Source organism: Lutra lutra, chromosome 11 (assembly GCF_902655055.1).
Source record: "Lutra lutra chromosome 11, mLutLut1.2, whole genome shotgun sequence".
NCBI classification, from domain to species: Eukaryota; Metazoa; Chordata; class Mammalia; order Carnivora; family Mustelidae; genus Lutra; species Lutra lutra.
Window position 1 is genome coordinate 103166503 of NC_062288.1, and position 27795 is coordinate 103194297.

General features: G+C 48.1%; 1 protein-coding gene across 2 annotated transcripts; it reads left to right on the forward strand.

The window, feature by feature from the left end:
- NUB1 (negative regulator of ubiquitin like proteins 1) lies at nucleotides 1-27795 on the forward strand. 2 transcript variants are annotated; one of them, XM_047694603.1, is made up of 15 exons: nucleotides 1-130; nucleotides 3450-3567; nucleotides 5921-6088; nucleotides 8216-8274; nucleotides 9275-9345; nucleotides 11992-12174; nucleotides 12354-12445; nucleotides 14418-14524; nucleotides 19641-19827; nucleotides 20528-20635; nucleotides 21575-21727; nucleotides 23655-23801; nucleotides 25271-25366; nucleotides 26022-26199; nucleotides 26363-27795. In XM_047694603.1, the coding sequence occupies exons 1-15, from the start codon at nucleotides 60-62 to the stop codon at nucleotides 26539-26541; spliced, it is 1917 nt and encodes a 638-aa protein (XP_047550559.1). In that variant the 5' UTR covers nucleotides 1-59; the 3' UTR covers nucleotides 26542-27795. The 2 variants fall into 2 exon arrangements, with proteins under 2 accessions (XP_047550559.1, XP_047550560.1); XM_047694604.1 differs by lacking the exon at nucleotides 1-130 and adding an exon at nucleotides 166-322.

Consider the following 27795-nt stretch of genomic DNA (forward strand, 5'->3'; position numbering starts at 1 on the left):
GGCCGCGCGAGGGGGGTGTGGCGGCCGCAGCGGCGGGGGCGGGGCCAGCCTCACCCGGAATGAAAATAAACGGCGGCCGCTGCCGCATCCGGGCACTCGGCGGGTCGCGGCGGGCGCGGTGGTGGCGCAGGTGAGGAGGCGGCGGCGGAGCGTCCGGTCCCCGGCGCGGGCCTCCCCGGCGCTGTCTGGTGCCCCGGTTCCCGGCACGACCCCGACGCATCCCCTTCCCGGGACGGGGCGCGGCCACAGCGGCGGGCGGTGGGCGGCGAGCGCAGAGGCTGCCTGGGGCTTGGGGACGCGCCGACGGTTCGCGCGGCCCTAGGTCTGCGCTGGGCTGGGCCCGGGTGGTGGGGGTTTCTGTGGAGTTGTTCTGGGGGAGGCCGAGGAAGAGACGTACTCGCTAAGTAGACCTCATTAGCGAGACAAAAAGCTTGAATGCTAACACTGCTATTCCAGATATGTCATTTGGGATTCACATTTGCAGTCAAAGCTAGGTTTTCTTTGCTATTTAATGAGAAAATGTGGTTGATTCTGCGTTTCTCTGATGATCTGGTTCCGCATTTGTCATCTCCTTCCCTTACTCTTATTTTTTAATACGAGAATCTTTTACTACTTCGCTTAGGAGAAAAGACAGTGTATTTTGAATATGCGCGTGTATATATGTATATTTGAAAAGCTCTGGGTAAAGGTCCCCATAGGTCGATTCATTACAGAAGTGAAAGCGAAAATTTTAAAGGCGTAGTTGATAACGTTTCACTTTCAGTTTGGAGCGGTAATATTAATGAATTTCTGGGCTTCCTCCCGCCTCCCGTTCCCCACCCCACCCCCGTTTTATTGAGAAATAATTGACATACATGACTCCTTTTTTGGCTGTAATATGAAACATTGTGTGGCATGCATAATGAAACTTTCAGTTCTCCAGTTAAAACTGGAAACTGGTTTATTAAACTTTCTGCTTTTGATTTGATTTCAAGTATGTATCTTTTTATTCTGCTTATAACCGACATTTTTGTAAATTTCAAAACAGCAGATTAATCTTTTTATTTTTTTAAAGATTCTTTTTTAAATTTATTTGACAGAGATCACAAGTAGGCAGAGAGGCAGGCAGAGAGAGAGAGAGAGAGAGGAGGAAGCAGGCTCCCCGCTGAGCAGAGAGCCCAATGTGGGGCTCCATCGCAGGACCCTGAGATCATGACCTTCGCAGGACCCTGAGATCATGACCTGAGCCAAAGGCAGAGGCTTTAACCCACTGAGCCCCCCAGGCGCTCCAGATTAATCTTTTTTAAACATTAAGTCTCATGCCTGTGGACCTGCATCTGTTCAGTTGATTTGGTCAGTGGGTAGAGTGTGGGGTGCACACTGCATTTGTGAAACCCTTTGGGTCTTTAGACCTTACAAAGAGCTTGAGTTCATGCATAAGAAGCCCATAAAATGATCATCCCTCCCCGTTGGTATTTTATCCAGAGTTCATGAAGATTTGTGAGTAAGGAGCTGTGTATAGTGGTTGTGTGAGTTATTTGTGTTTCGTGCTTTTCTACGTGAGCAGCAGTTTGTTAGTGGTTGAAGATCTCTAGGGTGTTTTCTTGTGGGTCACCTGGGTGCACAGCAGCCTCCTCTTGATGTGTTTGTTCCTTACACCCTTTCCTCCTCCCTGCCCTAATGACCCTCTTTCTCTCCCCAGACTGATATGAAATAGATATGAACTTTCTTTTAAAATAGTCATTTATGGGGGCGCTGGGGTGGCTCAGTGGGTTAAGCTTCTGCCTTCGGCTTGGGTCATGATCTCAGGGTCCTGGGATCGAGCCCCACATCGGGTTCTCTGCTCACAGCAGGGAGCCTGCTTCCCTCTCTCTCTCTCTCTCTCTCTGCCTGCCTCTCTGCCTACTTGTGATCTCTGTCTGTCAAATAAATAAATAAAATCGCTTAAATAGGGATGCCTGGGTGGCTCAGTTGGTTAAGCGGCTGCCTTCGGCTCAGGTCATGATCCCAGCGTCCTGGGATCGAGTCCCACATTGGGCTCCTTGCTCGGCGGGGAGCCTGCTTCTCCTCCTGCCTCTGCTGCCACTCTGCCTGCCTGTGCTCGCTCTCTCTCTCTCTGACAAATAAATAAATAAAATCTTTTTTAAAAAATCGCCTAAATAAAATAAAATACTCACTTATGGAATACACTGAAGTTAACAAACTTGATTTTAAAATTAGGCGAACTGGGTTTTGGGGGTGTGGAATACTGCAGGCTCTATATAGAAAAAGAGAAAGTTACTTATCAAGGTTATGTTAACCCTTAGATCTGTTTTTCACTCAGTAGAACTTGTCTTCATCATTTAGAAGCTAATTGCCCTTTTACTTTTCTAACTCCTCTGATGGCAGCTTGACATCTCCAGCAGCCTTCCCTACCTCTTTGAACTGCAGTGCCGGTGAGGGATGAGTAGACCAACTCCTTTGCTGCCAGGGGCTTCTTTGGGAGAGACTAGTTACATACACAGGCCAGACAGGCAGCAAAGGATTGTGGGACAAAACGCAAAGTCCTGTGTTGTAGGCGGAAATCCCCGTGCTAGGTATGGCACTGCCTAAATTTGTGACTTTGGCTGAGTCATTTTACAGCGCTGGGGCCTGGGTGTTTTCAGCTGTAAAGTGATGATCCAACTAGTGTTAGATTTGAATAGTACATAGATCTGCTGTTGTGTGCTTATTGCAAACTATATAAAACTTTTCTAGCAAAACCTTTTAATTTTAAAAATTCAGATATAGAGAATATTGCTGATTCATGGTTCCAGCCAGCTTTTATGTTTACCCTACCAAGGTGGTTGATCTTTGTGCTAAACTCACCAAAATACAAATATAAGAGAGTTTATGTATGTATGTTGAATTGTTTATGAAAGTTAACAGCTTTAAGGACTCATCTTTCTCTCATTTGATCTTTTCTCTTAAGTCAGAGAATAATAGTTTAAGAAACAGAAAAGTATAATAAACCTTGCTACACTTTAGCAACTTTGAAATACATACTTTATGTAACATGTAATGTGTAACTATATATAGTGTATTTTAGCATATGTATAGAATGTGTATATTTTAGAGACATTTAGAGCTAGTTAAAACCCTAATCTAAAAGTAATTTAGAGGGGCGTCTGGGTAGCTCAGTCAGTTAAGCGTCTCCCTTCAACTCAGGTCATGATTCCAGGGTCTTGGGGTCAAGCCCCACGTAGAGCTCCCTGCTCAGTGGGGAGCCTGCTTCTCCCTCTCCCTCTGCCTGCTGCTCCCCCTGCTTGTGCGCTCTCTCTCTGTCAAATAAATAAAATCTTAAAAAAAAAAAGTGATTTAGATTAAACAGGAGAGGGAGGTGAGGAGGGGAGCTCTTGTTACCACATCGACCGCATCAGCATGTTTGGTAAGTTATGAAATGCTTTGACATGTAGTGTGGAGCTGTGTTTATGTACTGTTTTGCTTTCAAGAATGGCGCAAAAGAAATATCTCCAAGCAAAATTGACCCAGTTCTTAAGGGAAGACAGAATTCAACTTTGGAAACCTCCATATACAGATGAAAATAAAGAAGGCGGTTTGGCATTGAAGGTATTTTCTTTCAAGATATAAATAAATAGCAGCGTTGTAAGTCTCCTTGGTAAATAAGATTCTGAAGTCCCCGGAAATTTCCAGGTTTAACTGTGTAAATTTTTGGCGTAACCAAAAGTATTAGTGATAAGCAGGTGCCCACTTTAGAATTGACAGACTTATTTTTGTTTAGTAAGATTTTATTCATATGAGAATGGTCTCTAATTTCCTGGGCACATACTATTTTTAATACCTTCACAGTGTTTGTTACATGAAATTAGTAACTTGGGAACTGATTTTACACAACTGGTGCGCAGTACTAATGGCACTAAGGGCGCGTATTATGTGTTCATGGGGAACAGCTGGTTGGTTCTCTGTTCTCCTTGCTATTGTGGTTTGCTATAAAACAATGGCTCCCATCCCCCAGCTTTTTTTATACTATGGCTATCTGTTCATTTGTCCAAAACACTTTTCTAATACTTCCATCTCAATTTTTTATGGCAACATCAGAAATGGCATTATTTTACATGGAGTGAGGGTTCTAGAAATTGAAGTTTGCCTGCTTTTTCAGATAAAAACGTTAATCATTTTTGACAGAAATCTTTTATATTGGAGTATAGCATGTACTTCTTTGCTTTCTCTGTCCAAGTATCCTGAGATAAACGATGGATTGTTTATCAGGAACTAAAGATTGTCACAAGGGCATCACATTATCCAGTGCAGTGACACAGTGATGTGCTTGGGAGGGAAGAGGTTTCTTTCCTGTCTTTCCCATTCCTGACAGGCCTCACTTTTTATTTTTTGCAACCCATCTTGTGACCTTTTTTCTGAATTTACTTGTTATAGTCCCTTGGCTCCGAAGCTACGTATGGCATAATAAGAGAACTATTTGGTCTTCGTCCCCAGTACCTGACACGGAGCTCCTAAAACACTTGGAATATTCCCAGTGGTAAGGGGGATAGGAGCATCTTTTGTTCTAATGAGGCAACTCTTGGTAATACCTTCAGGATGGGGCTGGTGGCCAAAAAGACCAAACTTCAATTAGAAGATGAGACTTTTAGGGGGCCTGGGTGGCTCAGTTGGTTAAGCGTCTGCCTTCAGCTCAGGTCATGACCTTAGGGTCCTAGGATGGAGCCCTGCCTTGAGCTCCCTGCTCAGTGCAGAGTCTGCCTCTCCCTCTGCCCCTCCCCCCATTTATGCTCTGCTCACTCTCTCTCAAATAAGTAAATAGAATCTTGAAAAAAAAGGAAAAAAAGGATTAGATTCTCAGCCTACTTTTCAACCTTGGGGAGAGGAGAGGGCTAGCATTGAGTTAATCACCGGAGACCATTGAGGGTGGCACGCCCTGACCCTCAGGGATAGAAGCTCCTGCACTCAGGACCCTCCCAGACCCACCTGTGTGCCTCTTCACCTAGATTTTCATCTGTGTCCTTCCTCACAAACTATGATTATAAGTATAGCATTCTTCTGAGTTCTGTTGAGTTGTTCTAGCGAATGATTTTACAACCAGTACCAGCGATTGAGAATTTTTTGTTAAGAAAGTTATTTAAAGGGCGCCTGGATGGCTCAGTCGTTAGGCGTCTGCCTTCTGCTCAGGTCATGATCCCGGGGTCCTGCTCAGCAGGAAGCCTGCTTCTCCCTCTCCCACTCCCCCTGCTTATGTTCACTCTCTTGCTGTGTCTTTCCCTGTCAAAGAAAGAAAGAAAGTTATTTAAGTCTAATTTGACTTGTTCTCACAAGTTAGAAAAACGAGAATGTCTTCTTTGTGTTTTTTTTTTCTTTTGGTCTCCTCCCATGGGAGTTGATCACTCCATTGTTCCTTAAAGTAATTTATAATGCATTACAGTGACATAAGTCATGGCCCACTTTTCCTTTACCCTTAGAACAATCCCAGTTATTTTCACATCTTCTGTTTGGTCTGTTTTCCTATTCTTTGTTTTTATTTTTCCCTGGATCCTTTCTAGCCTCTATATCTCTCTAGATGCCAAGCCCATCTGGATTTCCCTCCGATGGGCTGACCACCAGTCAGCAGTTTCTTTACTTTTCTTTTGAAGATTATTTATTTATTTAACAGAGAGAGAGAGATCACAAGTAGGCAGAGAGGCAGACAGAGAGGGGAAAGCAGGCGCTGGTGTCTGGCTTCCTTCATAATGTTCCTTCATAACTTCCATCATAACTCCCCGTTGAGCAGGGAGCCCTATGTGGGGCTCGATCCCAGGACCCTGAGATCATGACCTGAGCCAAAGGCAGAGGCTTTAACCCACTGAGCCACCCAGGCGCCTCATTGCCTTAGAGTCCTTCATAAGCCGTTCTGTACCGTGCCCCTTTTTTGAGTTGGCACTACATTGATCTCTTTTCTGATTTTGCTTCACAGGACCTTGCTAAGAAGTACTCTGACAGGCTAGAATGTTGTGAAAATGAAGTAGAGAAGATAATCGAAGAAATACGTTGCAAAGCAATCGAGCGTGGCACAGGAAATGAAAATTATAAAACAACAGGAATTGCTACAATTGAGGTCTTTTTGCCTCCACGGCTAAGAAAAGTGAGTGATTTTCCCAAAAGAGTACGTGTAGCAATGCTTTGTTGACTTAGTGATAAATTATAATTTTTTTTTAAAGCTACAATCCAAAGTGAAAAGTAACTAACTTTGCATGCTGAATGTTTATCAATTTCAGAGTTAATTTTGGGATTTTTAAACTGGAACATTTACAGTGTAAATTTGTTCCTCTTAGGCCTCCCAAACTTCACAAAGCCACACATCACATGCTTACCTTTTCTAGAGTTTGAATGAGCGTTTAGAATAAGGGGGACTTAAAAGAGTACTTCCGGTTTTCCCAGACCGTGCACAGTAGGACACATCAGGAAGGATGTCTCCCTTTTTTCTGTGCTGGTGGAGGCTACAGGGTAGTCAGCTGAGTGCTCAAGCAGGGCCACCTCCTGTCAGGGCCACGTCCTCAGTAGTTCAAGTCCAGAAATGGCATTGGGGCAGGGTACCCAAAGGTTGCTGGCCTCTGAGCACTGATCAGTGTTAATCATTTTCAGAAGATATGAAAATATATAAATATGTGTGTCAGAGCTCCCACAGGACCCAGCAGTTTCACTCTAAGAGAAATGAAAACCGTGTCTGTGCAGAAGCTTTGCTCATGAATTCTTATAGCAGCTCTGTTCACAAAAGAGCTCTGTCTAGCTCTTCCGAGCCAGAAGGTGGACACAGCCCAAGTGTCCATCAGTGGTTGAGCAGATAAATGCACTGTGGCCACACGCTGGAACATCCTTCAGCCATGAAGAGGAGTGGAGTGCTGACGCATCGTCAATGTGGCGGAACCGCAGAAACGTTATGAAGGAAGCCAGACACCAGCGCCACGTGCTGTATAGTTCCATTCGTACGAAATGTCTAGAATGAGTAAATCCATAGAGACCGAGAGGAGATTAATGGTTGCCTGGGGCTTGGGGGATAAAGGGAGAGAATAGGGGGCACAAAATATGGTATTTCTTGGAGAGGATGATGAAAAAGTTCTGAAATGTGATCATGGTTGTGTAACTTTATAATAATGGAAACCACTGACTCCTATTTTAAACAGGTGAGCTTTATGAAATGTAAATTTTATCTCATTAAAACTTGAAACAATGTCTAAGAAAAATATAGAACTGTATGAGAAAGAGAAAATTATGTATGTGTCTACCTCAGGATGCCCATTCATGAAGTCAAAGGGTAATATATGAATATAGGCCTCTTTGCTAGTATGCAGCACCTGGGAAGCCAGACCACCAGTCAGAAAGCTGGCTGGCGAGTGTGGAATCTGAGCAGGTTTGCATGGTCTCCTAGGCTTTCGTAGTGATGCCGCTTTTTCCTCCCGAGCCCAGCCAGGGGGGAATGAAGAGGTTCCAAGATGGCGTCTCTGTCCACTCCCTGCTCAGTGGGCACGGTTCCCTGAGGGTGGCTGTGGTGCCGAGGTGGTGGGCTGGGCCCTTGTGTCCTGTAGGCCAGCTTCCGTGAGTGAAGACACATCACAAACCCCTCTGAACGTCTTGCTTTCCCCCAGAGGCTGACGTCCTTCCTGGGGTACACACTTCTACCCCCTTGAGGGCTGCTAGGTCACAGGGCCAGCACGTGCCAGGCCGTGTGCGGTAGCTTCTCCGCCCAGCATGCCTCATTTCAGTCCCTAACATTGATACCAACCTTCCTGATTTTCTAGACGGAGTAATGGCACCACAAAATGTCACGCCGAAGTACATTTTCTTTCTTTTTAAAAAATTTTTAATTTAAATTCAGTTTAGTTAACATATAGTGTATTATTAGTTTCAGGGGTAGAATTTCATGATTCATCAGTTGCATATAACACCCCGCGCTCATCACATCACGTGCCCTCCTTCGTGCCCATCCCCCAGTAGTTACCCCATCCCCCGACCCACCTCCCCTCCAGCAACCCTGTTTTTTCCCTGGAGTTAAGAGTCTCTTAGGGTTCGCCCCCTCTCTCTGTTTTTATCATGTTGTATTTTCCTTTCCCTTCCCTTCCCCTAAGATCTTCTGTTTTGTTTCTTAAATTCCACATACGAGCGAAATCATACTGTATTTGTCTTTCCCTGACTGATGTAGTTTGCATAGCAGACAGTTACTTCCATAGAGTTCCTTCTGTACAGTTTCTTTTATTTGCCTTTTTAAAAATAGGATAGGAAAAACCTGTTGGAGACGCGGCTGCACATCACTGGCAGAGAACTGAGGTCGAAGTAAGTATCTGGCTGTCCGGAGCCGCGGCTGCTCTCGGCCCTCCCGCACTGGCTCGTGGGGTCCTTTGACAGTCCTGATAGACAGCTGGGCAGGGACCATTCTCCTCACTTAGTGGAAACGAAAATTGAGGCGTGGCCACTGCAGAACGCGATCAGGCTCACACTGGCAGTTAAGGGCAGAGCAAGAACTCAAAGACTGGCACCATTTGCCTTCATTTCCTGGTATAATTTGAGACCGGCGGGAGCTCTGTGCCTCCCAGCTAACAGGTACGTGATAACGCGCTTGAATAGTGAGTGAATGACATAAATAGAGATAATCATCAGATCATTAGTTTTGAATTTCATTTCTTAGTGTGTTCATCACTTGCTGTGACATTCAGCCAAGTGTTTTAGCCACATTCAGGCTGTTGGCCCATCTGTAAAAAGAAAACATACCTGTCACGTACTGGTGACAGTCTTACTCTTGAGACCCGTTTGGTTATGTCATCCACGTCTGTATTTTTAAACGGTAAGTGTTTTGAGTACCTCCAGCGCTAGCCGGCTCTGGTTCTGAAGCTGATTTTCTCATTTTCTTTGGTCTACTTGAGGGCTGTTAGGGACGGATTCAGGAAGCATCATTCATTCAGCGCACAGGAGTAGATTGTCCGGAGCAAGCCTCTGTTACGGGCTTCTCCTAGGAGACTGCAGGAGCCTAGAGAACGGATTTTCACTGGATGCGCGGCAAGGGCCATCCTCTTGCGATGCACGTTCCCCACGCGTGGTCTCCACTTGATGAGGAAACAAGTAGTAAAGCAGAGTTGAAGAAAGAACATTGTGTCTTACGCAGTTTCGAGTAACGGTGTAGAAAGCTGGCTCTATCGTGGAGCGGCGTTTGGGAGGCGGGACATCGAAATACTGGGCGTTCCTAAGGGAAGTGTATAAAATAGTGGTCATGATTAAACTCCATTTATCGGATAATAATAAATTGATTACCTGCAGCCCGTACCGGTTTATTTTACAGAATTGCTGAAACCTTTGGATTTCAAGAAAATTACATCAAAATTGTCATAAACAAGAAACAGCTTCAACTCGGTAGGTCATGGCAAAGTGCAGATTTTCTGTCGTGTTAGTACAATGACTGCGTCTTTTTTCTCACTGTTTATCTAGTCACAAATTTCTGGTGGCTTTACTGCCTCTATACTCTAGAACAGGTTACTGTAGAGCTGATTAAAATAGAAACATAAAGCAGGAAACAATCCTTCTAATTGGTATTTACTGTGGTTCTGTGCTGGTGGGGAGAAAAGACGCTCGTTGCATTCCTGAGGAGATGTTACAGAACGGGAGTAGAGGTATGCTCAGAGTGAAATGGGGGTTCCAGTAAGTTCTCTCCAAGGCAGAAGGGCTGAAGCTGAGTGAAGGCAGTGGGGCGTGTTCTGATGGAGAGAGTCTCCTATCTGGGGCCCCCTGATGTGAATTTGAGCAGTTGAAAAAGGTTTGGTAAAGTTGAGTGTAAAAAGTTGGGGGGAGAGCAGTGCTCTTTAAGGATGGAGGGCCACACAGAGGCCACAGTGAAAAAGTTATGGCAGTGGCTCTCAACCGGGGGCAGTTTTGCCACCGGGGACCTTTGGCAAGACGTGGAGACATTTTTGGTTATCGTGACTTGGTTGTGGGGTGGGGATGGAGGCTTATGCTCCTGTCACTCAGGGAGTCAAGACCAGGGATGCTGCGGAACCATCACACAGCACAGGGCAGCTCCCACGACAGAGACTTACTTGGCCCACGATGGCCGTAGTGCTGTCGTGTAGAAAACCTGGGCTCTGTGAACTCATGCAGTATTAGAAGGTTCCTCTCAAGAGAGGCTGGAAGCCACAGATGCTGGGGGGTGACCTGATACATTTTGGTTTTAAACATTCCTGTGGGTGCAGGAGGGGAAAGGACTTGAAGGAGGCATGAACGGCCTTGGGAGACCAGCTAGCTGTTGTAGCCGCTGAGGTAGGCACTACAGCCGGCTTGCAGGAGGCTCTTAGGGCTTACAGAGTCAGGTTCACATCCTAGCTTGGTGGAACGCAGCCTGCACACGGCCCTAGCCTGCCTTCTCTGCCAGCCATTCCCCATCGTCTGTTTCCAGTGTCATGGGTAGCTTTTCACTGTCCTCTCATCTCTGTGACACTTCTGTTCCTGGTATTTCTTCACTGGGCGGAAACCCTTGATTTCATTGTTATCAGAGCCATCAATTTCCACCTTATATCCTTTGTGTTTAAATAAGGTCTTTCCCCAAGCCCAGGGCCTCACGGTCTTCTGCGTTTTTGTGTATTAATTAGCCTAACCTGCCTGAGGTCTGCAGTCTGTCCACAGCCCCCTTTATATATGAGTAAAGGCGAAGGATCCAGCTTCTCTAATATCCCCTGCTAGACTTGCCTTTGCCACACTGACCCATGGTGCCTCCTTTATTAGAAGTCTTTTTCTGCACTTCCCATCCTTTCCATTTACCTGTAGGTTTATTCCTAGACCAGAACCCTAAAGGTTTTTTTTATTGGGATATCATGGACAGAGAATATTAGTTTCAGGTACACAACATAATGATTCAGTGTTTGTATATATTGTGGAGGGCACACAACAATGTCAGCTCACATAGTGAAACTTTTTTTTTTTCTTGTGATGAGAACTTTTAAGATTTTACTTCCTAGCCATGTTAAAATATACAATATAGTAGTATTAACTGCAGTCACGTGCTGTGTGTTACATTCCAGGACGGACTTATTTTGTAACTGGAAGTTTCTGCCTTTTGACCACCTTCACCTATAGAGTTTTTTTTATGATTGTGGTTTTGTTGTAGTTTTAAAATCTAGTAAGATAAGTCCTGTTCTTGGCCCTTCTTTATCGAGGTGACTTGGCCATTGGTGTATCTTTATTTTTCTTCATAAATGTTAGAATGTTTGTCAAGTTTCTCAAGGAAAAAAAATTTAATGGAGTTTTCCAGAAAAATATTCCAATTTATATACTTATAGTTTATAGTATCTCATTTTTAAAAAAGATTTTATTTATTTGACAGAGACCACAAGTAGGCAGAGAGGCGGCAGAGAGAGAGGGGGAAGCAGGTTCCCCGCTGAGCAGAGAGCCCGATGGGGGGCCGATCCCAGGACCCTGAGGCCATGACCTGAGCCGAAGGCAGAGGCTTAACCCACTGAGCCCCCCAGGCACCCCTGTTTCATTATTTTAAAATCTATATGCATCTGTGTTTATTCTTCATTTTAGTGGTTTATTTGCATCTGTGACTTAATTTTTGTTGGGTTTGTGTATTCTATTAATTTTTCACAGAACCAACTTTTGATTTGGTGAATATACTTTCATTCTGTTTCATCACTGTCTGACAGTCTTTTTTCCCATTTTATGTGTAAGGCCCTGGGTGTTACGTGCTTTACCCAGGACCACAACATTCAGAAGAACCCGAGAGGTTTGCTTTTAGCTGCCACAGTGCGCTCCCCTCACAGTTCCCCGCTGCACTGCGGCTTCTCACCTGCTGCTGGGGGCTGGGGGTGTTATTTCTCCAGTTGGAAATACCCTCTTACCAGTGACAGAATTATGCCGCCGGACATAGGCGTGTGCTCGCCGAGCCTGGGGCGTGGTGGCTCGCGAGTACTCGCGCGGCTTTAAGAGTTCCGTTGAACAGAATGGACCGTCACCAGTACACAGCGTGTTTTTGGCTCTTTTCGTGAGAGGCATTTCTGACTTTTACAGGGAAAACCCTTGAGGAACAAGGCGTGACGCACAACGTGAAGGCCATGGTGCTTGAACTCAAACAGTCCGAAGAGGATGTGAGGAAACACTTCCAGGTTGAGGAGGAAGAGCAAAATGAAGCTGAGCTCAAGGAAAAAAGGATCCAGAGGACCAAGAGAGGCCTGGAGATACTGGCGGAGAGAGGTGCGCAGAGCTCTGGGCGCGCTCTTTCCCTCTAGGCTGGAAGGGATGCGGGGCGGGGAGACCGGGGGTGCCATGGTCACAGTTCGCAGGGACTTTTCTTCCCCGAAGTCTCATACTCCTAACGTCCCGTTACTGTGTTCTGGTGGGGATTAACGGACTTCCTTTCGGTTCTATTGCAGCTGAGATGGTGGTGGATCCAGAAACCACACCGTATTTAGACATAGCCAACCAGACGGGCAGATCAATCAGAATTCCTCCGTCAGAAAGAAAGGTAAGTACTATAGAGTTTACGGCTGAAGCCTTGATTTGTTGTCAGAAGTGGTTTTCTAGCTCTTTTGTCTTGGACTATCACAAAGGACTAGAAACCGTTTTCCACGGGAGCTTCTAAACAGGATGGAAGCCTGTGACACGCACCTGCGTCCCCCAACTCAGCCTGTGACGTTCAGTGCCGTAGAACAGAATGGCTCGGTGGCATGTCCCGCAGCAGGGGTGAACGTTCCCAGGTGACGTGATCCACTGCCTGCCGCACAGGCAGCTCCCCGTGGCAGTGCTGGTTTGGGTGTTTTTTTGTTTTTGTTTTTGTTTTTTATCAGAGGGCATGTCCTCTAAAGGATAGACCAGAATAGGGAGCTGGGGGGCAAGAGGAGGGGCGTGTAATTTGGGAAAAAGCCGGACAGGTGATTCTGCCATCTCTCCCCTGCCTTTCCAGTAATTTGGAATAGGCAGGAGGTGGTTTTATCTTTGAACACATCGCAGGGGTCTTTGCAGGAGCATTCGACAGCTGGGACCCAGAGGTCAGTATCTGAGCTGGTCCAGTAGCTTCCGATAATGAAGAGCTATAATGACTGTGGGTCAAGTCCATTTTAATTGTTCTGTCTTTAAAGGACAAGTTAGAGTAGGCTTCACTCCATGACTTATATGGTTGAAAATGAAGGATTAAAGTTAAGTTTTAATAAGAACTTGGTAGCTATCAGTGGATTGATGCTTGTTTATTTTTAAAATGTTGGTAATTATTTGCCCACAACTCTCTTACATTAAATGATGATATCCAGGGGCACCTGGCTGCCTCAGTCAGTGGAGTGTGTGACTCGATCTCACGGTTGTTAAGTTTGAGCCCCATGTTGGGTGTGATTTAATTTTTAAAAATCTTTAAAAAAATAAATGATATCCAGACTTTTTGGGAAACCTTTACAAAGCTGAATTGTATGAAAATTCAAATTTAAATATTAATGAACTTAAAAACATTTTTGGATTGCCCTTTCTTTTTTTCAAGTAAGCTCTGTGCCCAATGTGGGGCTTGAACTCAGAGCCACAAAATCGAGAACAGCACCCTCTACTGACTGAGCCAGCCAGGCACCCGTGGATTGCCTTTTAAAAATTGTTTTAGGAATACTGGAGTTGACAGATACTTCAGAAAAAAACTTGATTAAAATTAGAAAGTGAGGGCGGCTGGGTGCCTCAGTCCGTTAAACATCTCCCTTTGGTTCAGGTCATGATCCCAGGGTCCTAGGATCGAGCCATGTTTGTGTGTGTGTGTGTGTTCGTGTCCCCCCTTTCCCCCCCACTCCCTGCTCAGTGGGGAGCCTGCTTCTCCCTCTCCCTCTGACCTTCCCCTGCTGGTGCGCGCGCACGTGCTCTCTTTCTCTCTCCCTCTCTCTCTCTCAAATCTTTATTCAAAACCCGAAAACTAGAAAGTGAAATGAATGCTTTTTTTTTTTTTTTTTAAAGAGCGCATGAGCAGGGGAAAGGGCAGAGAGAGAGAGAGAGAGAATCCCAAGCAGGCTCCATTGTGGAGTTCAATGCTCGGTTTTATGATCCTGAGATCAAGACCTTAGCTGAAACCAAGAGTCAGGTGCTTAACTGACTGAGCCCCCCAGGTGCCTCATGAATGCTTTTTTTCGAAGGGATACAAGCATTACTGGCTGCTTGTTTATTTGTTCAGTCTTACTGAATACTAGAAATAGATCTAAATCAGCAGATACTGGAATAAACTGATGGAGACAGACAGACAGATGCGGGTTATGACCCTGTCAGCCATGTTAAATTGAGTGCTTGATCTCAGGATTGAAATGAAATGAAGCTTTGATTATGTTTTTCTTAATTTTGGTTTTTGGATTGAGTTGTGATCTTGGGTTTTTAAAAAATCTTTATTTGACTTCTCTAGACTTGATATGCTTTTCATATAATTTGTTTTATTACAGTTTAAAGTAATGTTTTTTTTTTAATTCCGTATTTTTTTCTAGGCCCTTATGTTAGCTATGGGATATCATGAGAAGGGCAGAGCTTTCCTGAAAAGAAAAGAATATGGAATAGCCTTGCCATGTCTGTTGGATGCTGACAAATATTTCTGGTAGGCACTTTTGTACTTGGTGGTACCCGCCTTAAGGAAGATAGTCCAGGTTCTACCCAGCGCCGTCTCTCTGCCCGCACGCCTCAGGCTTCAGCTTTCCACCCAAGACAGTCGTGAATGTGAAGAGAGTAGTTGCGGTGTAGACCAGTTTGTGAATTATTTTATCCCTTCAGATTGCTCATCTCTTCCCTGTAAGGAACTTCATCACCACGCACTTGTTGTATTTGGATGGCCCGCCCGTAGCAGCTGTGTCCGCGCCTGCGCGGTCCGTCCCGCGGTCTCCATCAGCTGGTCCCGGCGGCTTCGGTGCGGGTGTTGGTGCTCATTCCCAAGTCCGTTGCTTCATTAGGGGCCGCACACAGTGACACCTTCTCTTTCCTTCTGCATTTATTGCTGGGATTCTTCCGAAAAGAAGTATTTTTCCTCACTGGCTCTTTGGTTACAATGAGGTACAGTTTGTAAAGGAAGAATAAAATGCTTGGTTCTTTCTTCTTACTTTCCTGTTTTCAGAATAAATGAGGTGCTTCCCTTGAATTCCCCGAAGAGGATATCACCAGTGAGGTTTTTCTTTCCTCCTTTTTTTTTCTTCTCTTTTTTTTAAGTATCAATATGAACTCAGATTTTAACACATTTGACGTTTTTCAGACCTCAGTGCTTAAATTGACCATTTGTGCCCAACACGTGGGTCCTGTGCTGCATCTTTTGGACCCGATCCCAGTGGTGGCTGGTGTCCAAAGGTGTTCCAGACTCATCCCAGACCAGGAGTCAGCAGTTCCCAGGGGCTCCTGATTCCTCTTGAGGGAAATGGTGCCGAGAGACTATAATCCTGGCAGAGGAGCTTGAAAAGTAGCCTTGGTATTTAAAAAGTTAACAACTTTAGGATTATTTTCTTTGCCATTTTGATGAAACCCCAAGATCTACTGTACACTTGAAGCGGATAAATACAAATGTTTATAGTTTGCCAAGCATATTAGCAGCAAGCACCCTTGGGTTTTAAGTGAACAAACCCCAATTTAAACTAACTTAAGCGAAAAAAAAAAAAAGGATATTTGGCAAGGAGGTGGCCAATATGAAATTAGAACAAGGGCTCGGTTCCTCTCAGGTTTTCTTACTCCACCTCTTTGTCCCTGCCTCTGTGCTGCCTTCATTCTCTTCAGCTGTACACGGCGCAGGCTCAAAGTTAGGTCCGTCAAATGCAAACGCATTTTTCATTTCCTTCCATAATTGTAATTTTTTATTATGGAAAATTTCAAACATATATAAAAATAAAGATAGGTATAGTGAATTCCTATGTATTTTTTTTTAAGATTTTATTTGACACAGAGAGTGAGCACACAAGTAGGGGTGCGGCAGAGAGCAGGGAGCCCGATGCTAGGCTCGATCCTGGGACCCTGAGATCATGCCCTGAGCACTTTACCTGACTGAGCCGCTGAGGTGTCCCTCCCTCAGCAGTTACTGAGACATGGTTGGTTTTGATTTGTCTCTGTGAGCCTTTCTCAACCTTATCCCAGACAAATCCTCGAAATAATTTTCAGGTCTCCAGGAAGCCCTGAATAAAAATGACTATGTCTTCTGTTCACAGTACGTTACCATGTTCAGTAAGTCGTAGATACAGTAACCCAGTCACGGTTGTCAGTGCCTTCTTAGAGAATGACACTTTTCCCCTGAAGCTCTCGTTAGTCAGGCTGACTTAATAGCATCATTTTAGTGAGAGCGCTTCCTCTCGGTGGAGGTGATCGGCGCGGGCGCAGGTCAGGGACAAGGGTGGAAGAGACTTCAGTTCTGTTTCCTTTCCCACCTCCAGGTAAGCTGGCAGGTCTCACAGGACTTCGTTCTGCATCTTGGGGAATGGTGTGTAGTATATGACCAAGCGTCCTTTCTTTCCCTGTTTACAGTGTAAAGTGGGAGTTCTGCTTTGGCCAAGAGGGATCAAGAGGGACCACATATCCTCTCACCTCAGACAACTGAAAATTTGGGCAAAGTGTGCGAACACGTCAGTTTTCTGGCAGTATAGGACAGCGATCCCTAAGGCAGGGGAACAAGCGAGGGGAGCCCCGGGACTGTTTCCTGGGGCTGCCTCGGGAGCCGGTCGACTGCAGTGCAGGGACGAGAAAGCCAGACGGGGCCTCCTGCTCTCCCCGGAGTTGCAGAAATGGGGCTGGGAATCCAGGGAGGCTGCAGCGGGCGAGGGGAGAGCAGCCTAGGGGAGCAGGTCCCAGAGCTTCAAAAGGTCTCCTTGGAGTATTCTGTTGAGTAACGACCCACACTTGCATGTGAGGAAGCCACCCCAGGCAGGGGAGGTCAGCACCCGAGAGGTGCAGAGAGCAATCTTTAGCACTCAGAAGGCCAAGAGTAATGGCGATGATCAGAGCCAGAACCACAGCGACAGACTTTCTGATTGATCGTGGGCGTCCCAGGGAGATTTCAGAAGGTGTTGGCTCCTCAGGAGGGCAAGATCATTTCTGAAGGCTGCTGTGGTCCCACCTGACAAAGCTTAAAAACAAGCCTTAAAAGGATCACCTGCATCCCAGACAAAGTAGTATTTATCACAACACAGCAACAGCCACCGGTGAAAAGTTAATGGTCATGCAAAGATGCAGGGAAATGCAACCCGTGGTAAAGAATGGAAACAGACCCGGAAGTGGCACGGAAGATGGAAGATAGAATCCGTCGGCTGGGCTGGGGCATTGACACGGTTGCTGTAACCGAATTCCTTATGTTCCAGAAGGTAGAGGAAGGACGGGGCGTGTTGGATAGACGTGGGACGCCCACCAGAGAGCTGCACCGGCACCGCGGAGACGCCAAGCGTAGCTCCCTGGGTGGGCTTCGGTGCGGACTGGACGGCACCGAAGAAAAGATGGGTCCGTGCGAAGACGGGCAGTAGAGATGCTCCAACAGGAAACTGAGCAAAGATAGATGGACACAACGTCCCGAGGTGATAAGGCGGTTTCAGGTGACCCGATATGTGGATCATTGTAGTCCCTGAAAAAGGAGGCAGCCGGGCTCCCCTGCGGAATCTTGAGAAATTAGCCAGAATTTTCCCCAGTTGGTTAAAAACTGTAAACCTCCAGATAAAAAAACCGCAGTGAGCCCCCAGGACAAGAAATAGGAAAGGCACCACCGAGGTGGACTGTGATCCAACTCCTTCAAGCCAGTGATTGAAAATGACTTTAGTCAACCTTTCCTAAAAAAAGAATGAAGATACATAAGCTTAGTTCGCCTTTCCTAAAACTGATCCCTTTATTTTACGTAAAAATTTTAAAATCATAAGGCAAATAGAATACATTTCTGTTAATTAACTGACTTCAGCTCAAGTGGGATTTAATTTTTCTAAAGCTAGACTGAGTAGGCTTTACTTAAATGAATGTTGCTTATTTATTTTAATTAATGTTTTTAACATGAAAACTTACTGATCCTTGAGTGTGAAAGCTACTAAAACCATAGGCCAAGGTAGTAGTAATAAAATTATTCTCTAAGGTACAGTTTTATACAGGGCTTTAACATTTTTTTTTCTGAGTGACATGATCAGGTTCAAATATAGGCCTAATAGTTTCAAAATTATTAACTCTGAAGTGTTGATTTCATGATCCCTTTTATATAGGCCTCTACCTGAAGAGAAAGTGTTTTTGAAACGAAAAGAATGACACGTCCTTCGCTAGCCTGAGACCCATGCTTGTTGCTCAGGCTGCCCAGTAGTCCCTTCTGAGCTGAGCTTGCACACGTGGTTCTCTTTTTACCCGAAATGAGGCAGTTTCTGCCTTGCTCTGCATGCGTATTAAACGTGAATGACCCCACACGCACAGGTAGGGGCTTGAAAACTGTGACAAAATGTCCCCTGCTTTCTTAGGGACAGCAGGATCGTCTTCTCTCCTAGAAAAGGAGTCTAGAATGTGAGATCAGACCACAGTCCACAGAGTTTTCAAGCTGAGCAGGCAGTTCAGAGACAGTGTTCCCTGCCCAGGCAGGGTCCTGTGCGCACACGTGTATAAAATACAGTGGGCCCCTTACACGACCTCTCTGTAGAGCAGACACTGTGACCGAAAGCTGGGACAGATGACCGAAAAGCCCGCTCTGGTGTATTTCTCCTGCACTCAGGAGACTCCCACTTCACAGTGTAAACGACACCATCACATTTCTTTGGTTTTTCCTTATTTCTTCCATGTGGATTTTGATAGGCAAGGGGGGAAGCTTGAGGGCACGTAGATTCTGCAGTTTGTACAAGAGCCATCTTTCCTTTAATAGAATACCCACGAAAACAAACAGGGGAGACCTTTCAAGTTTGTCCTGAAGGTTTTCCTTTTTTGTTGACAAAGTTCTGACTTGAGGTCTAGGGGTGCATTATGAATTCCTAAAAAGCACATTTTAAAGGCAGAATAAATAAGTTTGATGTCCATCTTTGCCAACATTCCCTTATCTTGTCGTCCCCCTGCTCTGGGGCTGGGGACGGCTGTGGAGTAGCATCCAGTCTGCACCCGGCCCCCAGCTCAGCTAAGCATTTAGAGCCTGGCATTTTCTCATTTTTACTCCCCGCTTGACTGTGGTTGCACATGAATGTCTTGTTTTCATCAGGGGAGACATTGACAGCAAGTGGAGATTTTGGGTGGGGGGGGTCTTTAAGGCACTGGTTCTCCACTTTGGCTGTACCTTAGAGTCACCTGGAGAGATTTCCAGAACACAACATCCAGGCTCTGTCTCCAGGCTTCTGTTATGGTTTGATGTAAATGGGGTCCCAGCACCAGTGTGGACTAAAGAAAGAAGAAAATTCCTCACTCACAGCTCATTCTGATTTGCAGTCAGGGCTGGAAACCTTTGCTTTAAGCCATGGCCGCCTCATGTTTGCTGACGCAGTGACGCAATTTTCCACTCCCTGCTGAACCTCGCTCCCAGAGTAGCAAGGGTGTGTGTGTGTTAGACCGTTATTCCTGAGCCCTAACTGCCTTTTTCCCATTGGGAGAATTCCGATGATGAATACAGCTCCCTTCGTAGACACTGGGGTCTGTGCTGTGGAGCATTCGGTCTTGGGGAATACAGCAGAACCTGGGAAAGACTTGCAGCGATCCACGAATAGGTTTTTAACGCTCCTCTCCTGTGACGTCCTTTCCTCTCGCTCCCGCAGCGAGTGTTGCAGGGAGCTGCTGGACACCGTGGACAACTACGCCGTGCTGCAGCTGGACATCGTGTGGTGCTACTTCCGCCTGGAACAGCTGGAATGCCTTGACGATGCAGAAAAGAAATTAAACTTGGCTCAGAAATGCTTTAAGAATTGTTACGGAGAAAACCACCAGAGACTGGTCCACATAAAAGTATGTTACTCTGATTTGTTTTGTGTATTACTGAACCCGTTTCTACCATTTGAGTTTATTCCTGATAACAAATGCCGACTGCCGCGAACAGGTGATTCGGTAGTGTGCACAGCGCTCGTCCAGCGGTCCTCTCACGGCGCTGTGGAACATGTTGCAGGTTGGGCTGTAACTTTGGTCTGGGCGGGGTGGAGCTGGAGGACCAAGTTGTCCAGCCCTAGAACCCCGTCGATGATCATCCCGGCCGAGAGAGCTGGTGACTGTGTTCACTAGAGTTTCATGGAAGATTTAAATGCAGAAAAAATAGACATTTTGAATGGTAGCCTTTGACACGAGTGAGTCAGAGCTCAAGAGCTGTGATTCGAATAAGGATTTTTCTAAGGGGATTTCCACAAGTCATCAGAATTCGGCTTAGAAATCTCAGGGCAGCATAAAGCATCCCCGGTTTGGGCTTTGGTCTACTTCCTTATTGACCGGAAGGACCAGGCACCCAGGAGTCCTGGCACCATTTCTTCCTGGTGGGACGGGGGATGTCCTCGTCCTCTGGGATCTTTACTTTTGCCCTTAGTGGTACGTGAAGATAGAAACGTTTTCGGAGTGCACTTTTGCCCCTGTAAAGATGAAGGGAATTACAAGTGTGAATGTTATAGATCTGTAATTAGAAATAAGACCGTTTTATCCTTTTTCCCCCCAATAATTTTAGGGGAACTGTGGGAAAGAGAAGGTATTGTTTTTAAGACTTTACTTGCTTCAAGGTATCCGAAATTATCACAGTGGAAATGGCGAAGAGGCTCGTGACTATCTCAACAAGGTAAGAAAATGAACATTCCAGAGTTGTAGCCATTGTCACCTGCCTTTTTTTCCTTCCCCAAATATTCAGTATTTCATCAACTCAGTAGTTCGTGACTAGTGAGAACACACATCTGGCCCCCGTGCCCTCTGCCTCACACACGCCGGCACCATACTTGCATCTGTTAGGGTGCGGGTGAGATGCTGTCATGAGGAAACCTCAGAAAGACGGGGGCTTTAACTGGCTGCTGGTTTCCATGCCTCACCTGGCCGTGAGGAGGGGAGCTGGGGAGCAGCTCCCCAGCCTGTGTGCAGCCGCCCCCGCCCCTCCTGTCAGTCCTCTTCCAGCCAGCAGAGGGGGCAAGAGAGCGAGTGCAGGGGCCCCTCCGGAAGGACGGGAAGTTGGGGCTGTCACTCCTGCTACATGCCACTGGCCTAGACTTAACCACCTAGCTACACCCAGTTGCAGGAGACAGCGAGAAATGCCTCGTGCACAGCTCCGATTCAGGGGATTTTGTTACAAAAACAGAAAAGATCGCGGCTACTTATCCTGTTTCCTTCTGTTACATTACCATACGCCACATGGGCAGAGTGATGTCTGTAATCGTTTTTTAGCTAGTTGATAATAAGCAGAGTTCAGAGCGTTTACCTAAAATCTGACACACCGGGAGTGCCTGGGTGGCTGTCATTAAGCATCTGCCTTGGGTTCAGGTCATGATCCTGGGGTCCCCGCTCAATGGGGCTCCCTGGGATCGGGCTCCCTGCTCAGTGGGGAGCCTGCTTCTCCCTTTCCCCCTACTTGTGTTCCTTGCTCTCCCTCTCTCTGTGTCAAATTAAAAAATAAAATCTGACTACCGTAATTCATATCGGGTACAAGCTTCTTCTTTCCGGGTGTTAGCTTTGGGTTAAGCTCTAATGTTGTTAAAGTTATAGGATTCTTGTATTTTTCTCTCGTCTGTAGGCGCGCCAGCTCTTTAAAGAGCTCTATATCGATCCGTCGAAAGTTCACAATCTGTTGCAGTTGGGGTTTACTGCCCAGGAAGCCCGGCTTGGCCTCAGGGCCTGTGACGGGAACGTGGACCACGCGGCAGCCCACATCACCAACCGCAGAGAGGTAACTTAGCGTGGTCTCGGCGACACTGGGTCTCGGCCTTGGAGTAGGTGTGAAACTTGAGGCGATAGTAAGCCTATTTGCAAAATGCTATAGCTCTTGGGTATGAAGGAAGAGAAAGATTGTTCTGTGGTAGTTCTAATCACAGGGGGCGCTTTATACTTCTCTATTCAGACTGGGAAGAAAGGAGAAACTTGTCCTTTTTAATTGCATTAATTTCCAGGCAGTGCAGTTTCCTTAGTTTTATTCCCTGTGGTGGTGGCCGCAGCTCCCATGCACATTATCCAGGTGGCCTGTCTGGGCATGTCCCCTCTCTCCCTCTCCCCTCACCATGGTAGATTTCTGGAGGCCATATTCGAGGGGGCTTTGTTTTCCCGTGGAGCCACGGTTACAGTTCGGGATGGCATCCTCAGCTAGAAACGTGAGTCAGGTCACAGGAACGATTAACAGTATGAAAGCAAACGTACAAAACTACAATCCTACGAAACAATTACAGATGAAGAGGTTAAAAAAACTTGAGATTGTGGAGTCAGAGGGCATGTTACCGTATCTAATATTGCTAATTTTACAGTAGAAGAGCTGAGTTCCAGACAGAGCTAATGATGGGGTACGGCGAAGTGGGGCCACTGTTGTTCTCGGAGGAGTCGGGATGGGTTTCCCCCGTCCCTGCTAGCTGTAAACGCGTCGCAGAGGTGGCCGCCGCCTCGGCTGCACAGCCCAGTGTGGCACCCCGTCCTCTGCCCCGTCTGGTTTTTCCGCCCAGTGTCTAGTGTAAAGGGAAACATCACAAAAATGTTCCTCCCGTGTCTCTACGTGATCAAAAGGAGGGCGAGCTAGGCACCTGTACTTGAAGGCACAGGGCTCTGAGGCTCCAACTTCGTGTCAGATCTGGGTGAGATGAAGCCTGAGTCCCGTGGCTGCTGGCACTTTCTGTGTGTGTGAACGTTCTGCACGATTCTTCCGGACTCTAAATGGAAGAACTGAAATGGGAAGCAGAGGGGGGGCAGGGGAAAGGCAGCTTACACGGCGGCGGGTGTGACTCCCAAGTCAAAATGCAGGTGCTGTGGAGTCACCTCGCTGGCCTGTGCGGCTGTGGGGCGGGCACGGCAATGGCAGGGTGGGGACGTGGGGGCCGGGGCATTGGGACCCTGAGGCCATGACCTGAGCTGAAATCAAGAGTCGGACACTTAAGTGACTGAGCCACCAGGAACCCCCAACATCTGCTTTTTTAAATGAGATTTGTTCTTAAATTCTGAACTCTCCTGATTGGGGTTGGGATGGGGGAGAAGCCGCTAGAACTCTCTGTGGACCTCCTCAGGCTCGTGCAGCAGCAGAAGGCACTTCTGAGCTCAGGGTCAAGAACTGTGGACTTCGATGACCTTTGTCTCCTGACACTGAGCATTCTGGAGGTTTAAAGCCTAGGAAGTACCTGGAGTGGGGTGGGTAGATCTCCAGGTTTGGTATCACCCAGGACACTGCCCCCCATCCCCCAACCCCCATCCCGACTCCACATGTTAACAAGATCTCTGGGAATTAACCAGGGGCCAAGAAGTCCTCCCAGCCATGCAGGCAGCTCTTCTGCACCCCCCCCCCCCCCGAAGAGGGCCCGTCCGCTTCTCTGGCCCGGCAGTGATGAGCTCCCTGTTCTCGGTGGCCTGCTGTGGTGCTGGGTGGTGGCAACCGGGAGGCACTGCCCTCCAGCCCGGATGGTGGTCTCCGGCTCCCACCGGCATGCCCCAAGAGCAGAGCCGGGCCCCCTGCCCTCGCAGCCCTCTTGAAGTGATTCAGGGAGCCGTGCGGAGGGAAGTTCAGCCCCTTCTTTTGTTTTCCACTTTGCCTGGCAACCCCCAGAATCCTACTGACTGTGGATCGAGCAGGCTTCTTACAGAGTCTCCGTTTCCAGTTCCGTGACTTTGCTGTTTTCCTAAAGGAATTGGCCCAAATAAGGAAAGAGGAAAAAGAAAAGAAAAGACGCCGGCTGGAGAGTATCAACTCTTTGAAAGGAATGGGCTACTCCACTCACGCGGCCAAGCAGGCCCTGCATCAGGCCGGCGGGAACCTGGATGAAGCCCTGAAGGTACCCCCGCCACCCCCGGCCTGCCCCGAGCGCCCCTGCTTGCGGGCCAGGGGACCCCTCCTCCGCTTACACTCCTCTCCAGTGTCCTTCCGTGGTGCGTGCAGTCCCGCTTCCTGGGCCTTTCTGCTCTGTCCCAGTTTGGATCTAAGGGTCAGGCTCCCGTTTTCAAACCCAGTGACAGAGCCAGAGTGGTGGAGGCCAAGGGGCAGAACTATGTGTAAGGTTTCCGTTTGCAACACCGAGAGTTTAGCAGTGACGTGGAGAATAGTGAGGAAAGTTGTGGGATGGTTTTCTTTTAATTAAAATGTTCTGTTTGAGTATCATTTTATTTATTGGTTCAGTCTGCACATGCTGGCCTCAGGGAGCACACAGAGTACTGGGGAGACAGAATGCAGAGGAGGACACACCACCGTGGGAGCACGGCACGTGGGGGGCAGGGGGGACGCTGAGCTGTAGAGGATCACACATGCGGGCCGGGCAAACAGGGTGCCTCTCCGGGCAGACACAGGGCAGTGTTGGGGGGGTGGCGCAAGGAAGCTGGAAGCTGGGGGGAGCCGCCGGGGTTGTGCCTGCTGGGGCTGGGGCCAGGTGGGCAGGGGTGCCCTTGTCTGCCCTGCTGAGGAGTTTGCTCTGGACCTTACCTGCAGCAAGGAGCCTGCCGTGCCTTGGCCTTTTATTCTCAAGGCCGCCGGTCCATTCCTCAGAACTTTCCACAAGTAAATGTTTATGTTTATGTATTTGTGTGTATATAAGTGCACACACGCACATATAAATGTGTAATTTATAAGTGGATTTGAGTATCTAGTGTGGCCTCCTGTGTTGGAACAATATAAAGGCAGGAAGTTCTGACTGGGGGTGGGGGTGATGTGGCTGTGCCGTAGGCTTGACTACACAAGTCGCAGTGTGACACGTGCCACCGGTCTAGAAGTATTTAAAGGGACAATCTCCAGAGGGTTTGTAAGGTTAAGAGTAGGTGTTGTGTGGTATGAAAATCAGCGGTCAAAAAGCTCTGCTTTCCTTGACATTTTAAATCTAGCTCATGACACTCTCCAAAGAGAAATGACATGGGTCAGCCTTGCAGGGTCTGAGAAACCTTTATCGCCCCGCATGACCTGTCGGCCCAGAGGCTGAGCTCGGACACAAGGGCTGTTTTCTTGGTTGCCTTCCCCCACCGCCCCCCACTGGCTCTGGTCCCTTCCTGCTTCCTCAGAAGGGACCTTTATCCTGGTTGTCTTGTTCCTCCCCAGGCCTCAACTCAGATGTTCTCTTTGCAGGAAGCCTTCTTTGAACGCCAGCATCCCCCTGCCACCTGGGCTCAGGGGTCCCTTTTCTCTGCTTCCTTTGCGCCCTTTGCCCGGTGCCCCCACAGTGTCCTGCCCTTGACTTGCTGGTGTGTCTGTGGCCGTGTCTGCCCAGCACGGAGTCGGTGAGGAGATGGGAGCGATGAGTAAATTCCTGTGTGTTTCTAGATTCTTCTCAGTAATCCTCAGATGTGGTGGTTAAATGATTCAGATCCTGAAACCAGCAGCCATCAAGAAAGTCCTTCCCAGGAAAACATCGAGCAGGTAAGCAAGGATGTACCTGCGGCCCTTCACCACAGCTTGCGGGGGGGCGGGGGGAGGGGGGGCGCCTAGGGCGACAAGGCTGGCGGCAGGACAGGGCTCCAGGAGCACTCAGGCCCTCCTAGGAGGCCAGCCAGGCCCACGGCCGTGGCGATGGATGGGAGGGGAGCGGGGTCTCTCCTTTGAGAGCAGGAGATAGAGCAGCTGGAAGTTCTCTCTGTAGACTTTCCTCCTCTCGTGTGCCCCAGTACGTGACACGGCTGCCGCTGCTTTCAGCGTGCGTCCCTGCCAGTGACCTCAAAGGATGTCACCGTGGCGCTCTGTCCCCACTTCCCTCCCTGACCGGCGCACCAAGTGTGTTGGATCACCTCTCTGAAGGCCCCAGTCACCGGGAGGAGCACATCCCGTCGGCCCACAAGCCCGCTGCCTTTCTGCGAGGACCGGGCTCGGGCGTGTTGGGCACAAGCTTCCTCGATGCCTCCCCGGGCGGCGCCGGCACACGCTGTGCTGCAGGGCGGTGGGGCAGGAGGCCGGTGCCGTGCGCACGCCGGGGGTTAGATGCATATTCCCTGGAAGGCTGTTCTCCGTGGCCAGGGGACAGGTGGGAGTGCTGGACGGGGGTCGGCGCAGTGTAGCCCAGCCCCGTGTTCTCCCCTAGCTGGTGTACATGGGCTTCGACGCGGTGGCGGCTGACGCTGCCCTGAGAGTGTTCAGGGGGAACGTGCAGCTGGCGGCCCAGACCCTGGCCCACAATGGGGGGAGTCTTCCTCGGGACCTGCAGCTCGCGGCCGAAGACGCTTCCTCCACGCCGTCCACGTCCCCTTCCGACTCCGCGGGTAGGTCTGGCTCTCAGAGCTGGGAGACTGGCGGGCCGCATGCTAAGCAGGGGGCGGCCACGGGTGTGGCCAGGGCCCTGGGGACGGGGTCAGCTCCGTCATTCTGTGGTGTGTCCTCCCTCTGTTCTCCCCTGTCAGCTGTGACCACACTACTCCATTGCAGGTACCTCCAGTGCCTCAACAGATGAAGATATGGAGACAGAAGCCGTCAATGAAATATTGGAAGATATTCCGGAACACGAAGAAGATTACCTTGACTCAACTCTGGAAGACGAAGAAATAATTATTGCAGAGTACTTATCCTATGTAGAAAACATAAAGTCGGCAACAAGGAAAAACTGAATAATGAGCAGAAATACGTACTGAGTTTCTGCTTATAAATTCTATCATTATGAAAAGTCGAATGCAGGTCTTTTTTTCCTTCTTTGTATCTGATTTTGCTGCAGGAATGCTTCCTCCCTGGGTGTAGGAGGGGCAGCGGGGAGCAGGGGCTGCTCTGAGGGTGAGGCGGGCTGGGGAGGGACAGGTGCGGGTTCCTAATGCTGAGCCTGGGGAAGGCGCTGCCTCTGGCCTGGTCCTCCTCCTCCTGGCAGCCTTCCGGCCTTCAGATGCTGCAGCCCTAACCTGTTCTTCTCCTCTGCTTGGTTTCTTTTTACCGAGAAATGGGAAGGGCAGTTACTTCTGGAGCGTAGGTGGCCCCTGGGGAGGGTCTCCAGGAGGAGCTAATGGGGGGGAAGCATCCATCCATCTCTTCACTTTGCCAGCTCTCCTGCCCCGCCGAGCTCACTGCTGGCTTCCCTACCTCCTGCGCTGCAGCTCTGCCTGCCTGCTTTGGCCTCGCTGGCCCCTCCCTGACATGTCCTTTAAATCTTCAACCATTCCAAGCTCTCTGGGGGCTGAGGATGAGGGATCAGCTACAGTAGCTGTACCAGACTGTGGCAGGCTGGACGTCTGTGTTGTACACGCTTAGTTTAGTAAAATGTGTATTTGAAATTCAAGGTTGAAGTGGAGAATTTATATCTCTTCAAAATTCTTTACAAAAATAAAATCTTTCATTAAATGGGGAAGTCTTAAATGCTAACCAGAGCAATTAATTTTTAATCAGCATTTCCAGACACTGTACTGTCATATGAAACTCACTGCTCACTGAGATATCTATCCGAGATTAAGATCTATTTTCTCCAGGTTTGTGGGGGCTTTTGGGTATACCTGTGTCACACTACTAATTTCTGAAGACGTAGTTAGCCTCTTAATGGCCCAAGTAAGCACTCCGACTGCGCCAAACATTGCTCGGGAGATGGGAGTGACATGAGAGCCGGGTCCGGCCCCAGGACACAGCCGGCAGCCCCAGTGTGCCAGATATGTCCCTGATCCTCCTCCTGTCCTCCAGAGGTCACTGGAAGCTTCTGTGATGGAGGGTAGGTGGCCCCGTTGCCAGGGCCAAGGGCCGGCTGAAATGCTGTGACTTTTTCCCTAATCCTTTTCATATAGCCTGAACAGCAGCCCAGTTTGAATGGGTGGGAATCTTTTCTGTGGACTTTACAATGAAGGATACAAATGGGAAAAAAAGGTGGAAAACATACTCAAAAATCATCA

Bases quoted from the DNA above. Each gene is read 5' to 3' on its own strand.
- NUB1 (XM_047694603.1), top strand. From the start codon at position 60: ATGAAAATAAACGGCGGCCGCTGCCGCATCCGGGCACTCGGCGGGTCG. The intron at 131-3,449 runs GTGAGGAGGCGG...TTTGCTTTCAAG, and splicing joins CGGGCGCGGTGGTGGCGCAG to AATGGCGCAAAAGAAATATC. The intron at 25,367-26,021 runs GTAAGCAAGGAT...GTTCTCCCCTAG, and splicing joins CCCAGGAAAACATCGAGCAG to CTGGTGTACATGGGCTTCGA.